At 38.5% G+C, this 16,231-nt stretch overlaps 1 protein-coding gene across 3 annotated transcripts in view; it reads left to right on the top strand.

The window, feature by feature from the left end:
• The window catches only part of rttn (rotatin), a 317,909-nt gene that overhangs the window by 25,514 nt on the left and 276,164 nt on the right, over nt 1-16,231 (top strand). For all 3 annotated transcript variants that reach the window (XM_059646005.1, XM_059646006.1, XM_048529420.2), the window contains exons 7-8: nt 1,880-2,030; nt 10,381-10,546. In XM_059646005.1, the coding sequence (XP_059501988.1) occupies nt 1,880-2,030; nt 10,381-10,546 (317 nt within the window). The remainder of the gene's footprint in view (nt 1-1,879; nt 2,031-10,380; nt 10,547-16,231) is intronic.

Genomic DNA, 16,231 nt, shown 5'->3' with positions numbered 1-16,231 from the left:
CTTCAGCTACTTGCAAAATTAATTTGTGGCAGAGAATTCCACAGCTCACCACCTCTGGGTGAAGAAATTTCACTTTGCCTCAACCCTAAATGGCCTACGCTGTATTTTTAGACTCCGACTCCTGGTACTGGACACCCAGCCATGAAAAACACTCCTCCATTTACCCTGTCTAGTCTGATTAGAATTTTATAGGTCTCATTCTTCTGAACTCAAGAGAATATTATAGAATTCCTACAGTGTGGAAGGAGGCTATTCCGCCCACTGAGTCAATGCTGACCCTCGGAGCATCCCACCCCATTCCTGTAACCCTGTATTCCGTATGGCTAATTCACCTAGTCTGCTCATCCCTAGACACTATGGGCAATTTAGCATGGCCAATCCACCTAATGTGCACACTTTTGGACTGTGGGAGGAAACCCAAGCAGATGTGGGGAGAATATGCAAACTCCACACAGACAGTCATCCAAGGATGGAATCGAACCCAGGCCCCTCGCTCTGTGAAGCAGCAGTGTTAATCACTGAGCACCTTGCCGCTCTAGCTAATGTATTCCTAACTGGTCCAGTTCATCCTCTCGTGTCAGTGCTGATTTGCAAACCTTTGTTGCATTTCCTCCAGAGCCAGAAGGAGAAAAGGAGAACAAAATTGTATACAGCTCTCCCAGTGTCATCTCATCAAAGCCCTGTATAATTGGTTCAAGACATCAGTGTACTTGACCTCTTGCCATGAAGGCCAATATGACATTTGCCTTTATCACTGCGTCTATACTTTCAGCATCTGGTCTCCGAGGGAGTCTCCCTGTCTCAATATTGCCATTCAGTCAGTCGGCCTTCCTGTTTTTGCTACCAAATTGGAAAACCTCATGTTTATCCAGATGTACTTCATCTGACATACATTTGCCTACTCTCACTCAACTTGTTCAAATCACACTGAAGACCATCTTCAACCTCCTTACCATTCATTCTCAAACTCAATTTTGGCATCTGCAAATTTGAAGAGACACAATATTTATTATTCATATATATTGTGAATAGGTGGGACCCAGATACAGAACCCTGCGGTACTTCACTGGTCACTTCCTGCCACCTGGGAAAAGATCTGTTTATTCCTATTCTGTTACCTGTCTGTCAACCAGTTCTTTATCTATGTCAATATGCTACTACCAATCCCAGACACGTTAATTGTATGTGCTAATCTCTCATGTGGAACCTTATCAAAAGCCTTCTGAAAGTCTAAATATACTGCATTCATTGGCTCCCCTTTACTAATTCTCTCAAAACTCCAATAGACATGTCAAGAATGATTTGCCTATCCTAAATCCATGGAAAGTTTGTCTGATCACCGTTTTCCAAAAACTTCATTTTAAGTCTTTTTAGTGGACTCGAACATTTTCTAAGTACTGATGTTGGGCTAGCCAGTTTATAATTTGCCAATTTCTCTTTACTTTCCTTTTTTTTAAATAGCCGGGTTACATCAGCTACGCAGGATCTGTTCCAGGGTCTAAAAATTTGTGAATGATCGACTATTTCCAGGGCCACTTTCTTAAGTACTCTGGGCTATAGATTATCAGGTCCCAGGGATTTAGCAGTCTTTAATCCCACTAATTTGCCTCCAATTTTTTCTCTATCAGTATTCCTTCACTTCAGTTCCTCCGTCTCATTAGCTTCTGCATTCCTCAACATTTTCAAGACACCATTTAATATATTTAATTGGAGTGCCATCTCTTTACTTCCCATTATAACTTTCCCGTTATACTCAGAAAAAGGGCAATTACAATGGGGATCACGGAGATGGCAGGTCAAGTTGTCTCTTTTTGGAAAAGGTTTGACAATAATAGTTTACATTTTTAATTTTTCTCTCTTCCCTAATATCCATTTTCAGAACCTTCTCTTGTTGACAAAATTAGCGTTTGGGGGAGATGGAACACAATATTTAGCGATGCAAGCCGTGGGTTGCTTGACCCAACTGTCTGTGTATCTGCAGAGGAGACTAAACTTTCACAGGGATCCTAGCTTCTTTTCTACAAAACAAGGTAAGGTGAACCACTTATTCCAACTTTAGTGTGAGAGAGAGAGAGATAGAAAGGAGCTACAGCAACTGGGAGACCTTGTTTGGGGGATGGGGTGTGTGAGAAAAGGAGTGACAGCAAATGCAGACAGAATTGACACTGGACTGAATGACCTCCTCCTTGCCATAATGCTTCTGCGATTCTGAAATTTTATCCATAGTTTCTTGAAAACCATCTCCCGAGTTGAGAATCTGACTACCAATTATTCAGATAGCTGCAAATGTTCGTATGAAATAAAAACATATGAATTTGGAAGATTCTACTGCACAGAACTTGGCTGATCTGATTACTTCATCTGTCCCCAAAATATTTTACCCCTTGTATGTCAAGAATCTTTTCCTGCCTTTTTAAAAAAATACCTCTTTTGAGGAAGAGTTTCAAACACTCATGATCCTCTGTGAGAAAAAAAATCTGCCTATTTCTGTCATAAATGGGTGAGCCATTGTTTTGAACTAGTTGTCCCTCATTCCATATTTTTCCATAACAGAAAAATCCTTTCATGTAGACCCTCAAGATCACATATGTTTCCATTAAGACACCTCTTGCTCTTTCAGCTGATATAAACTTTTCTGTCAACCTTTTCTCGTAATGCCAACCTCCCATATATTAGTGTAGTCACCCTTCGCTGAACTGCTTCCAATGCATTTGCATCCTTCCTTTTAAATAAAGTGACCAAAACAGCTCACACTGATATGGCCTCACCAGTGCCCTGTACAACTGAAGCATTGTGTGACCACTCTGCATTCAATCCCTGCCATAAAAAACAAAAACATTCCATTAACTTTTCTAATTACGTTCTGTGCTTGCATATACTCCATATTTACTCATTCATTTAACCCATCTATATCTCTTTGTATCTTCTATGAGTCTTCTTCATAACTTACTTTCCTATCTTTGTCCTCAGAAAATTTAACAAGCATATCTTTGGTTACTTCATCCAAATCTTGTCAGATAAATTGTAAAAGTTGAGGACTCAGCACTCGTCCCTGTGGCACAGTACCTAGCCTGTAGCCTTGCAGATGCTTGTGCTTCAGGAATTGAGGGATTCCACCTCAGCCACCAAACTGGGCAGCAAGTCCCTGATTCTTAACATCCTCTGGGTGAAAAAGATTTTCATGCCACCTCTCCTCTTTCAACCATTTACCTCTCCATTTTATTCAAGCCCCTCATTATTTTGCACACCTCCATTAAGTCAGGTCTTGGCATTCTCTTTGTTTTAGGGAAAACAACCTTAACACATCCAGTTTTTCTTCACACAAGAATAGAAAGTGCTGAAGAAACTCAGCAGATCTGGCAGCATCTGTAGAGAAAAAGACAAGTTCATGTTTCAAATCAGTGATTTTTTTCATTGGAACTCTTCTCAATTTTACCTTACATGCAATTTTCAAGCCCTGACAACATTCTTGTAAATCTGTTCGGCACCCTTTCTAGATCAATTACGTTCTTCCTGTGATATGTTGGCCTGTTCTGTACACAGCTCCAGCAGTAGCGTAACAAGTGACTAAAGCAGTTCCATCCCTGTATCCAACATCTGGTCCAAAGAAGGAAAGTATCCTATTTGCCTTCTATACCACTAATGCACCTATCCTGCTACCATGAGGGACCAGTAGACAGGCCACTTTTCTACCCACTCGGGTCAACATTAATCTTCCTTCACTATCAACTATCATATAATTTTGCAAATTTTTCAATCGTGCCTCCCCTAATTAACCCTAAATCATTAAAATATACCACAAAAAGCAAGGGACCCAATACTGAGCCCTGTCGAATGCAGTTGCAAGCTGTTTTCCATTGATAAAAACATTCAAAGGCTGTTTCCATTTGTGTCCTGTCACTCAGTTCATTTCGGATCCAACTTGCTGTTTACTGCTGTATCCCATTGCTTTTTTTTCTGAATAATCTGCCATCTGGGACCTTGACATATGCCTTGCTAAAATCCACATAGGCAACATCCATTGCATGACTGTTATCTATCCACTTTGTTACTTGCTCAAAAAATTTGATTAACTTTGTAAGACTTGACCTTCCTTTAACAAAACTATTCCTGATTAAATCTTGTCTCTCCAAGTACAGTTCATCACATTTGTCAGTATTGATTGCAGCAGTTTTCCTATCATTGAGGTCAAACTGGCTGACCTAAAATTACTTAGCCTATTCCTTGCAACGTTTTAGATTAATCTTACAATATTTGCAGACCTCCAATCCTCATACCTTGCCTAAATCTAGTGAGAATTGGTAAGTAATTCTCAGACCATCTCTTATTTCTACTCTAGCTTCCATTTAACAGCCTAGGATGCAATTTATCTGGCCCTGGTGTTTTAGGCACTGGTTAATTCCTTCAGGACACCATCCTCTTATTTATTTTATCTAAATTTCACATTCCTGCTGTTTAACTATAATGTCCCCATCATCCCTCTCTTTTGTGAAGGCAGACGTAAATTTCTTATGAAAAATCCTGTCACAATTTTTGCATCGCACAAAAAATCTTGTATGTTTCAATTGGGGGTAAAGCTTTCCTTAGTTATTCTCTTGTTCTTAATGCACTATTAAAAACACATTTGAATTTTGGTTTGCACTAAAGTGAAGACCGTTGCAAAATCTCTAAAGTTCTTCTGCCAACTCCTCACTTTCTATTATTAGTTTGCTAGAGTCACTCTTTATAGGTCCAATGTTCAATTTTGTATCTCTTCATTTTTTGAATTGTATAGAAACTCTTACTGCATGTAATTTATTGATAGCTAGTTTCCTCTTCTACTCTGTTCTTTCCTGCCACAACAAGAAATAGCCAGGGAGCTGGAAAGAATGGTGGGATGGAGGTGAATCAGGCAGCACCCCACCCTTTCGTCCTTCACTTGGGGCCAAAAAGATTTACAGCTGCCAAAGTGGTGGTGATAAGTGCAAATATTGTAGGATAATATGAGCCTAATTTGTAGAATTGGTCAAGTCAATTAACAGTCCTGGGAAATGGATAACCACTAGATCTTACTGAGTTCTCTCCATCCAGGTGCCAGTGTCTAGAGGTGTGGCAAAAGAGGCCCCATAAGTAAAATCTGAGGCCCAATGCGTTGTTGATTTTTGTTTTCAAATGGAGCTTGCAGATTAGTTGCTCACACTTGAAACTGTGCTTTAACCTGGAAGACCAGTTGATGTTGGAACATACTGGAGCTAATGTTTACTCTCTCTTACATTCATTTTTAGAGCTAACTATTACAAGCAGCTACCTCCTTCCTCAGTCACATTAGGATTCTAGTACATGTTTGTTTATTCTTCTCTTTGCCAATCAAGAGCGAGAAATTAAAGGGCCACTATTAATTTAACTGTAATAGAAAGCAAAAACCTAGGAGAGTAGCAAAGTAAAGTGATTACTGTTTTCAATGATGCAGTCCAGTTCTCTCTCCTTGCTTCCAAATGCATTCCAGTCATACGGCTTCAGGCACCCACTGAGTGCATCATATTCCCTCTCCGAGGATATCCCTGTTCAAAATAGCTGTGGAAGGGAGGCAGACAGTTGGAAAAAATGATCTACATGTGTCCTTTTATAGATATTTTCTAATCTAGCCAATTCAGATATTATACATACTAGCACAGGTATGACTTGAACAAACACTCTGTGCTGCAAGAGCCAAGTTATAGGCCAGGCCAGAACCTCTCAAAATATATCAAGGAGGTAGCCTAGACTCTGACTTCTTTATTATTTCAATGCAAGTGTAGGGTTCCATGCTCCAGATGTGATTTGATTGTCAAACTTACTGGGCTTTAAGAAAAACACACTTTTTGTATCTTAACTATGGTGAAAGAATAAACAAAAAAAAGGAATTATCATAACTGTCAGCTTACAACCCCAACTTGAACTGAAAAGAAAACTGAAACCATGGGTCTGTGAGAACCTGACACCACCCACTTAGGCTTCTTTTGTCTAATTTTGAAAAAAAGTTTCAAAAAAATGTTCAAAACAAACCAAATCATGAAAAGCACCACAGCTTTTACTAAAATATGCAAGTAGGCCAGTCTGTTTGACCCCTAACAATTTATTTTGAGCAAAGCATTTCTTTAGTAAAATGGACAGCTGGTGACTTGCATCCACCCATTTCATTTTAAAGATTTCCATTCTTGTTTGTTCGAGGAAGCAAGGCTTAGCTAAATCCTTAATTATTGACTTTTACCCATGAGTAATAGTCTGAAACCAGCAATACTTAAATACCTATCAGGAAGCATTGTTGTGAATGATTAGCTTCATATAAAAGCAACATATTCCAGATTCTGAAAATCTGAAATAAAAACAAAGGTCTGGCAACATCTGTGGAGAAAGAAGCATAATTAACTTTAGTGTGACTTAAAATTTTTTGAGAAGATTTGTAGCTTGGATTGTGAATGAGGTTGCAGACTTGTTTTCCGAGCCGGTGTGTTTAATTGCAGACGTTTCGTCACCCTGCTATTTAACATTGTTTGTGCAACTCCAGTGTCCTGGTCTGCTTGTTATTTACAAGCCTCGGTATGCTGGGGTGGTTGGTATTACTTCTAGTTCTGTTTTTCAGTGGTTTGCATATCAGGTCTAGTTCAATGTGGAAACACAAACAAAATTCACAAGAGAAGAAAAGGGCAACAATCAACTATCTTTGCTGGACATAATGGTGGAACATAAGAACAATGGGGTGCTCCAGACTAACGTATACAGAAAGGCCACATGTATGGAGCAGATACTTAATTACACCAACAACCACCCCAACACCCATAAACGGGGCTGCAGAGGACATTATTCAAATGAGCCACAACACACTACAGCAACCCGGAATTACGCAAAGCAGAACAGGAGCACTTATATGGAGTTTTTAAAAGGAGTGGATACCCAAAAAGCACAATCTGCCATTATCTCCGGGATAGGCCATAACAAGACACAACACGGCCAGACACACGTCACCCTGCTGTGCATAGGGGCATATCAGAGATGACCACAAGACTTCTCAGACCCCTAGGTATCAGAGTAGCCCACAAACCAACAAGCACCCTGTGACAGTTACTGACGAATGGAAAGGACCCTGTACCCACAACCAATGAAACTAATGTAATGTACAAAATACTGTGAAAGAACCTTGAGAAATATTACAGAGGCCAAACTGGAAGAAAACTGGCAATAAGGATACACGAACACCAACTAGCCACCAAGAGCCACGACCAATTCTTACTGCTACACACAGACAAAAAAGGACATGAATTTGACTGGGACAATGAGTTGTAAGAAATACAGATTTGACCGTTCAGAGTGAAACACCAGGGCAGTGACAGTGGTGGCAAAGGAATGATAGATGTGTAAAAAAAATGTGGAAATGTAACCTGTGAAAAGAAGAAAATGGGTGACCTGAGAGCAACGTCAGTAAGACACAAACAAAACACAGCTGAGGGAAGGTGATGGAGGTAAGAAAATGGACTACAGAGGTTATAGTCTGAAGTTGTGTAAATTAATATCGAATACAAGAGGCTTTAAACTACCTAAGTAGAAAATGAGTTTATCTTCCAACTTGTGTTGAACTTCATAGGAATATATTAGCAAGCTAAGGGTGAGTGTTAGCATGGGAGCAACATAATTTCTTAAAATAGTGAGTAACTGAATGGTTAGGTTCATTCCTATGGACAACTGTGTTTGATCTCGTCAATGTAGAGGTGACTGAATTGTGGGCAGCGAATATAGACAACTAAATTGAAAGAAGTACAAGAAAAACACTTCACTTGGAAGGTGTGTTTGAGGTCCTGGATGGCCATGAAGGCAGTGACGCATGGGCAGGTGTTACAATTGCAAGAGATGTATGGGAAGGAGGAAGTGTGGAGTGATGAAAGAGTAGATAAGAGTATCACGGAGGGAATTTATCTTGCAGAATGCTGACAGTGGAGGGGAGTGGAAGATGTTATTGTGGTGACAGAAATGGCAGAAGATGCTGTTTTGGGGGTGGAAATGAAGGCAGTGGGACCCTGTAGCCATAGGAGGGAGGGGGAAGAGGAGATGGTTGTAATGCACAGGTGGGTCGGACAATGAAAGCTCAATTACAGAGAAGTTGAGTGGCGGGGTTTGGTTCCATGATTGAGAAAAACGGTCATGTTAGATGTTGAAGTTGGTATCATTGGAACAGATGTGATGAGGTGGATAAACTGGGAGAATAAAATGGAACCCTGACAGCAAGAAGATTATGAGGAGGTGAAGGAATACAAAGGTTCCACATATATCGACAAACCGCTGAAAATGATCTGTTGGAAACCTCTATCAAGTGGACCTTTTACAACTATAGTATCTACTTTTAAATATCCAAGGATGTAATTTCCGTGTAAAATACTAGCTAAACTCTCAGGTGATTATTTCTGATGCATTTAGCAGATTTCCAAATCTCGTTAAGAGCAAAGATGTCCCTGTTCGCTTTCAAGTAGATAATGAATCCAATTTGAAAAGTAGTCTTCACATCGATCACATTCATTTGGGTTAAAGTCAAGCATAGCAGATTTAGCCAGATGCATCTGATGTCCAGCTGCTACAGCAAAAGGAGATCATCAGCAAATGGCCCAAACACATTTAGCAGGACTCTTGGCTGACACGATCTTTCTGGTTATTTAGAGACAAGTGATTATACCATTTTGTGACTCGTTAACTGCCATTTTCATTAGGTTTGGTTGGTGTTCCTCAGCAAAATGTGTCTGACAGTGTTCCACAGTTTATGTTTCCAAGTTCTTGGAAAGATACCATCATGCTGTGTAAACTCTAGTTTGTGAAACATTGTTACAGACATTAGCCCAATTCTATGACAAAACAGATGATCCATCAGATTTGTACATGATCAGACATTTGTCACATGTCATTATCCTTATATTGCTCCTTTTGTAGAGCATTCTTTTTTATAGTTTATTATTAAGGCGGCATGGTGGCTCAGTGGTTAGCGCGAGGAGCCCGTGTTCGATTCCACCCCTTGGTGACTGTGTGGGTTTCCTCTGGGTGCTCCAGTTTCCTCCCACAGCTCAGAGATGTGCAGATGAGGTGGATTGACCATGCTAAATTGTCCATCATGTTCAGGGATAGGTAGGTTAGGTGGGTAATGGGGGGATGGGTCTGGGTGGGATGCTGTGAGGGTTGGTGTGGACTTAGTGGACCAAAGGGCCTGCTTCTGCACTGTAGGGAATCTCATCAAGCCAAAATCATAATCTCCCACTTTTTATTTGTCTTTTCTTACATTCAGTAATTTTTAAATTGATTTGATTGTAACATTCTCAAATTTCGGTTTTGTTGCCTTTTTAGTGAGAGATTTCTGAAACTTCGCAAGTGCTTCAGTAGAGTTAGATGAATAATAAGATACTTCATTCACTAGCTTCTTGTTCTATTTTATTAGGAAAGATTTGGATGAACTGCTGTTTATCCATCAATCTTTCTTTTATGTTCCTTTTTTGTCCAGATGTCTAATTTTTGAATTTATAAAAACTGCCTTGTTAACATTCTTTTGTTTTTGTTGTAACTTTATTTTTCAATCTGAAACAACATCTAATTATATTCATTTCTAGAGGCATTCATCCATGTTCAATTCATCTGCTTGTTCTATTCCATTGCTGTTGGCTAGATTTACAATACTTGTCTCTATTTTACATAGACATATTTTGCGAGAAAACAATTCCCCAAATAGTATAGGAAGTCTATTCTCTTTTTCCCATATATTGCCCCTTCACCAATCAATTGCTGTGTGACTTAAATTTCTTAGGAATAAGAAGATTATCATTTTACTTTTTTATTTCTCTTCAAGTGTTAGGATCTCTAGTACAACCCCTCTTATAACAACCAATATTCTGCCTTCAATTTCCAACTATATATTGAATCTGACTGGATGATTCTGGCATTGGACCATGAAAGATCTGGACTGTACTTCAGCCTGAGCTGACTGAGTTCTCATTGCCAATTAATTGGCTTTCAGCTAATTTCAGATAATTGAGCCTACTTCAGGCAAGCAAGATGGTGATGATGTTTAGCATAGAATGAGACCATCCAGTAGATCCAACAAATTGCAAATACAATATGTCTTAGAAGGAACAATTATGAGTCATAATTAAAGCTCCGGCACTGAATTTAAATTGGTCCATCAGAGGGTACATTTGTAGAGTTAAGTAAGGGTAGAGTTGAGAGAGGATTTATCTCTTACAGATACATGGCTAGTCCTTAATTAATCCACGATGTATGGTGTCTTTTAGATGTTATTGTGTGTCTTTTAGATGTTATTGTGTAAGTACAAGCATATAATCCCTATGCTAGGTTAACATTCAGAAATTTGCTTTTGCTTCTTTTATCCCCTAGATTTAGTTTCTCAGCACTCTTCTGTGGCCTATTCTCAGGAAACAAGGGGGGGACACATTTCCCAAAATCCCTCTCTAAGAAGTACCAGTCCCAGACCAAATGTCGTTGGGCGAACTGTTCAACGGCCCAGAGGAGATGGCCAAGATGGTGATGCAGTATCATCAAGGTAAGTGAAATATTGCTCGGGCATTGTACTACCTAGGAGCAGTCCTGACTCATGGAAATTTCTTTCATTTGAGTCGTCAACAAATGTAACTTGGTTCTGTTCATCTGTAATGTCTATTTGTGTGCTTGCCCTTATGTTTATTTGGACATATACTTAAATTTACTCAAATAAAATTAATTCAGAATGTCCTGATAGAGTACGCCAGACCTTCATTAAAAAATAAAATTTCTGAGCAGCCTTTTAACTGGACCCGTATTAAAACAAAATAATAGAAACATAGAAACTGTAAATAGAGAATCTAGGTTATCATTTCAGAGCCTTCCATGAATTCTATGGAGGATCTGCATCTGAAGCTTTTCTCTATTGGGTGTGAATAGCTGAATAGTTCTACTGAATTATTATTTTCCAGTTCTACATTTCCAATACTTTCTCATTTTTGGTGGAAAAGTGTTCAAGATTGAATATATCTTGAATATCCATTGGTACTTGTATGAAGTTTGTCAATGAGTGTGCTTTTTACTACTGAATTGAATTCCATATCCTTTCAAGTTTGAACATTTTAAACTGGCATTATGTAATACTTAACAGAGGCAATTTTATTTTTTCATTGTAATTTCCTGTGGTGATGGAAAGAGAGTGATGTTCATATTCCTTGGTGCAAGGAAAATTAATTACAGAAAAGTTTTGCAATCTTGATCTAACCTCGATTTATGATCTTGTGGAAATGGAAAAAGACTTATTTTTAATGTTTGCGGGTGAGCATGGCAAAGTAAACAGTTCATTCAAGTCACCAGTTTGCTCTCCTCCAGTCGAGATCCAAGTGACAGCTTGCTAAATTGGTAAATGGTTGTAGATTTAAACTTTGTGCCACAACATGTACCCTGAAACAAGACACAACACTATGGGAAGAATAACCTATAAACAATGAGATGAATTTAAAAAGAAAAATCGGATATTAGCAAAAAGATTGAGTATAAATCGTAGAGGCTTAAAGCTGCTATATCATCCCATCAGCAGATATCACCTGATCGTGAGGTGGATTGAAAAGAAACAATGAGCTAAGTTTCTGATTCAGGTATCAGGAATTTAAGTTGGGTGAAGAGATTAACTATGTGGATTTTCTTTTTGAAATATAGCAGACTTTAATGACCCAATTTAATTTTTCAAGGTCATAAAGATAAATTTGCCAAATGTTGCACTTTGTTTTAAGGTGAGATTATACTTAGTTAAGGGTGAGAAGGGAATTCAGTGAGAACATTTTGTTTCCCAACATTGTGTGGTAATGTTACACAAATTACTCTTTATCTAGGGCTAAGGGAGGAACTCAACCAGACTAGGTGAAGTCTGAACCAAATTCTGTTATTATATTGTTCTTTATTTTATTCAGAACTCCATTGACAGCTGCCATTTGATAGTTTTCAGAGCAATCCTCATTGGGAATTACATTATGCAATGCTCTTTCAACTCTCAGAACTAGCCTAGACTGATTGAATGGAAGTTTTCCAAAGATGGACGCAAAACTACTATAGAAAGCTCACTCTGATTGGCAGTCTCTATCTTATAGACCATGGAATAGCTGGCGCGAAATTTGTGCAAATATTACACATTAAATAACTAACTATGCTCTGAAACTAAGGTTGTCAGATATTTGGGGCTCAGTAGAGTGAACCTGGCAAAGAACGGAAGGAAAACATGGCATTTCCATGCAGTATTCACCAGCTGAGTGTGTCAAAAAACTTTGCAGCCATTGTTAGGATTGAATAAATGTGGCTGCTAACTTGCACTCACATCCCACAAACAGCAGTATATTAATTGAGAGGTAATCATTGACCAGGACTCTGGGGAGAACCAACCTGTTTTTCTTTGAAATAGTATTGTATAATCTTTTGGCCTATTTCAGAGGGCAGATGGGTGTAATTTGGCTTCTGATGGATGAATAGGGGTAGCAGCATTTCTGAATGGGTTGTTCAGTAGATGACAAGTTCCCTTTGTCTTGCTTTTTATGGACAAGGTACCTGGGCAATTTTCCTGACGGTTGGGCAGATGTCAGTGCTGTAATTTTTCTGGAATAGCTAGGTCCAGGGCCAGTGTGTATTTATAATGGATAGCATATGTTTATCATGATTACAGTTAGGTAATTTAGTTAATTCCATAAGATCAACTAAATTGCAATTTGATAAATTGCAAAGTATCTGTTTTAAAGAAAAATTTAATGTGTGTACTATAATATGTTAATACTAATTCTGTATTATGACCCTTTACACAAAATTGTTGTAGAACTATCTCAGAAGAGATTGCTTGTTAATTTTGGTGTTATCGTCATTTAACTGATGTTGACCTTCAATCCAAATAAGGGGATTAGAATCATTTTGGCGCCTTTAAGGATAGGTTAATATCTTTCTTCATTTGGGTAGAGGTGACAGGCAACTGCTTTGTTTGAAGAAAAAACTGCATACCCGTTTATTTAATTTCTTGAGATAAGAGATTGACTAATAGCAGAGAAGTGGTATTTATGAAGAAAAATTGACTTCTGTATTTTCTTTTTACTTTGTAACAAAGTTACAGCCAGGGGTAGTTTTTTTTTTAAAAGAGTAAATGAGGGACAGAATTAGATTTGCCATCATAGCATTTGATTTGTTATACTATTAGTCTTGCTTTTCAATCATGATGTCATGATTGTAGACATTTAAGTTCAGAGCCAATATCTGTTTTTAAAAAAAACACAAATCATATTTCAGATATATGCTCTCTCTGGATGCCAAAGAAAGCTTTGATTTTTCTCCTAACTGTTGGATTGAATCAGTTGATTTTCTCGTTCTGTGTGTACCAGTAAAACTACTTTCTGACTAATGTAATCAATTGTATCGAAGTGGCAGTAAGACTAAGGGAACAGCATTGAAATTGCTGACTTAATTCTTTAATCTCAGGTTGGCCTTCACTTTGCATGACTTTGAATAATTCTATGAATCATTTAGAGGAAATATTTGAGGTCAAATTGAAAATTCCTGTTTTGGACAAAGTGCCATAACTTTCTTTTCTTAATAAACACAAACTGACAGAGTTGAAGATAATGATTGAGTTGGTTTTGTAGATTTACCATTATATGCAAAGTTATAAACCGCCTGAATCCCAGTTGAGATGATTACTCCTGATTACATTATAGGTTACCCAAATTAGCGAACTGCGAAAGCAAAAAAAAATCTTTCTTTCACTCTCGTTCTGCACTTGATTTGCCATTGAGTTTGCCACTTTTTAAATTTGCCCTTGTTCTCAGCCCTTCTAATTATTTCCTAATTCTTTAATGTTGTTTCAAGAGAAATACTTTTGTTTTGCTTTGTTCACTGAAGTTGCAGATGCCCCATTTCCCTCAATTCATTGTCACCAGTTTGCGCTCTCAATTACTTTGTGGATACAATTATAGTACTTGAACTGAAGGGCACAAGAGCAAGTCCAACTAACATAAAATGCAGTTAAATGCTTCTTCTGTAAAGGTAAAATGAGGTCTAATCCCTTCTTGAAATACTTCAGTTTGGTGATGTAATGCCATTTGTACTGTAACTTTTGTTTTCTCAGGATGTAGGTTTTTGACTCCTCTTACCCAAGCTATAATACATCTTTTGGGCTAGTAATTTCTTTGTTGCTCACAGAAGAGTTTCTCTTTTCCCTTTGATGTTTGCACCTGTGATCTCATTAATTTTCAGATCATTGAGTCAATTTCACCAGGTGTGGTAATGAAATCTAGCAGACTGATTTTTTTTTAGCAACATAGGAATAGAAGTAGGTTATTTGGCTATCTGAGTCTGTTCGACCATTCCATAAAATAATGGCTTTTCTGGTTGTGGTAACAGCTCCACTTTTCTGACTCCTTCCCCGTATCCCTGCAATAACCTGTGACAGCTTTGTCTATCAGAAATCAATGTAACTTAATGTTGAGTGAATTTAAGACCTGGCTTCTACTGCCTCCTGGTGAAGAGAACAACTCTCTGAAAGTAGGAATAGATTCTATCTTAAAAATGAGATCTCTTGTTCTTAAATCTGTCCCATATAGTCTACCCCACAAGAGGAAACATAGCTCGATGTTGTCTCACCAATGCTCTGCACAGCTACAGTAAAACTTCCCTATTCTTCTTTAGTCCATTTCTCTTACAATAAACCCCAATACTCCATTGCCTTCCTAATCATTAGCTGCATACTAACTTCAGGGGATTCACGTATGAGGATTCTCAATCCTCCTCCAATCCTGACTCCTGCAACCTTTTTCTATTTAGAGAACGTATTGCTTTTCTATTATTGATACAAAAATAACAAGTCACATTTATCCACCTTCTAATTTATGTGTTAAACTTCTGTCTATTTACTCAGCCAATCTCTTTCCAGGCTGTCATTCCTGTTAACAATTTCCTTTCCTGTCAATCTTGTCATCCGATAATTCAGTGACCATACATTGGATCCCATGTTCAAGTCATTGATATAGATTGGAAATATTTAAAGACTCAGTACTGATCTCTGTGTCACTCATAGCCTAACAGTATGGAAACAGACACTTTGGTCCAACCAGTCCTTGCCGACCATGTTCCCAAATTAAATTATTTCCACCTGTCTGCATCTTGCCCATATTCATTCCAAACCTTTCCTACTCGTGCTTATCCAAATGTCTTTTAATTGTACCCACATCTGCTACTTCCTCAGCAAGTCCATTCCACACATCAACCATCCTCTGTGTAAAAACAAAATTGCCCCCATGCCTTTTTTAAATCTCTCTCACCTTAAAAATATGCCTCCAACTCTTGAAATCCCCCATCCTAGGGAAAAGAGAACTCCCATTGACTCTATCTATACCCGTCATTATTTTAAAAACTTCTTTAAGGTCACTTCTCAACTTGCTATGCTGCAGTGGAAAAAAATCCAACATATCCAGCCTTTCGTTATAACTGCAGCAATTCCACTTGTTACACCTTGCCAGCCTGAAAATGCCCTGCTTATCTCTACTTCCTGTTAGTCTGGATAATGGATTGGTTAGCAAATATATTTGGAGTGAATGTTACCAATGCCACAATAGCTACTAACATTAACACGTGCAGTAACAATAGTGACATCACATCACAGCAACAGCCTAACCATTTCCCTCACAACGGACCTTCTGACCAACCTGCTGGTCTCCCTCCTGCACCATCCAGCTGTCCCACCCTCTTGCTGCTGGTTGCCATATTCCTGTTGCCTTACTGCTGGTTGCTGCCTTGCTGCCATTCCCTGTTTCTGAGCCTACTCCCATCTGCATTCCTTGCTGCATAGTTTTCTACTTTTGTTCAGGATGTGTGACACTGAGTGTGCTTTCTGAACATTGCTGTGGGTCAGGAGTTTATGATGCATTTCAGGAGCACATCTTGCATCACTGCTTTTGTGCAGTGGATTTCAAAGCTGTGTTTTGTGTGGCCACTGCCACCTAGTGGTATTATCAATAAATGCAACCTACACTGTTACATCCTGCAACATGTATTTTTAACTGCAGCAAATTTTGAAATAGCACTTTATCAAATTTCTTTTGGAAATTCAGGTCACATCTGTGAACGCCCACTTTGCACTTTGCTTTGTCAAAAAAGTTATGTCATTGGTGAATTAAAATCTTATGATCCTTACCTTTGTGTATTGAAGGATTTTGTGAATGAAAGTTAATGGATGCTTCAA

This window comes from Stegostoma tigrinum, chromosome 5, assembly GCF_030684315.1.
Source record: "Stegostoma tigrinum isolate sSteTig4 chromosome 5, sSteTig4.hap1, whole genome shotgun sequence".
NCBI classification, from domain to species: Eukaryota; Metazoa; Chordata; class Chondrichthyes; order Orectolobiformes; family Stegostomatidae; genus Stegostoma; species Stegostoma tigrinum.
This window is presented reverse-complemented; position numbering and strand designations above follow the sequence as displayed.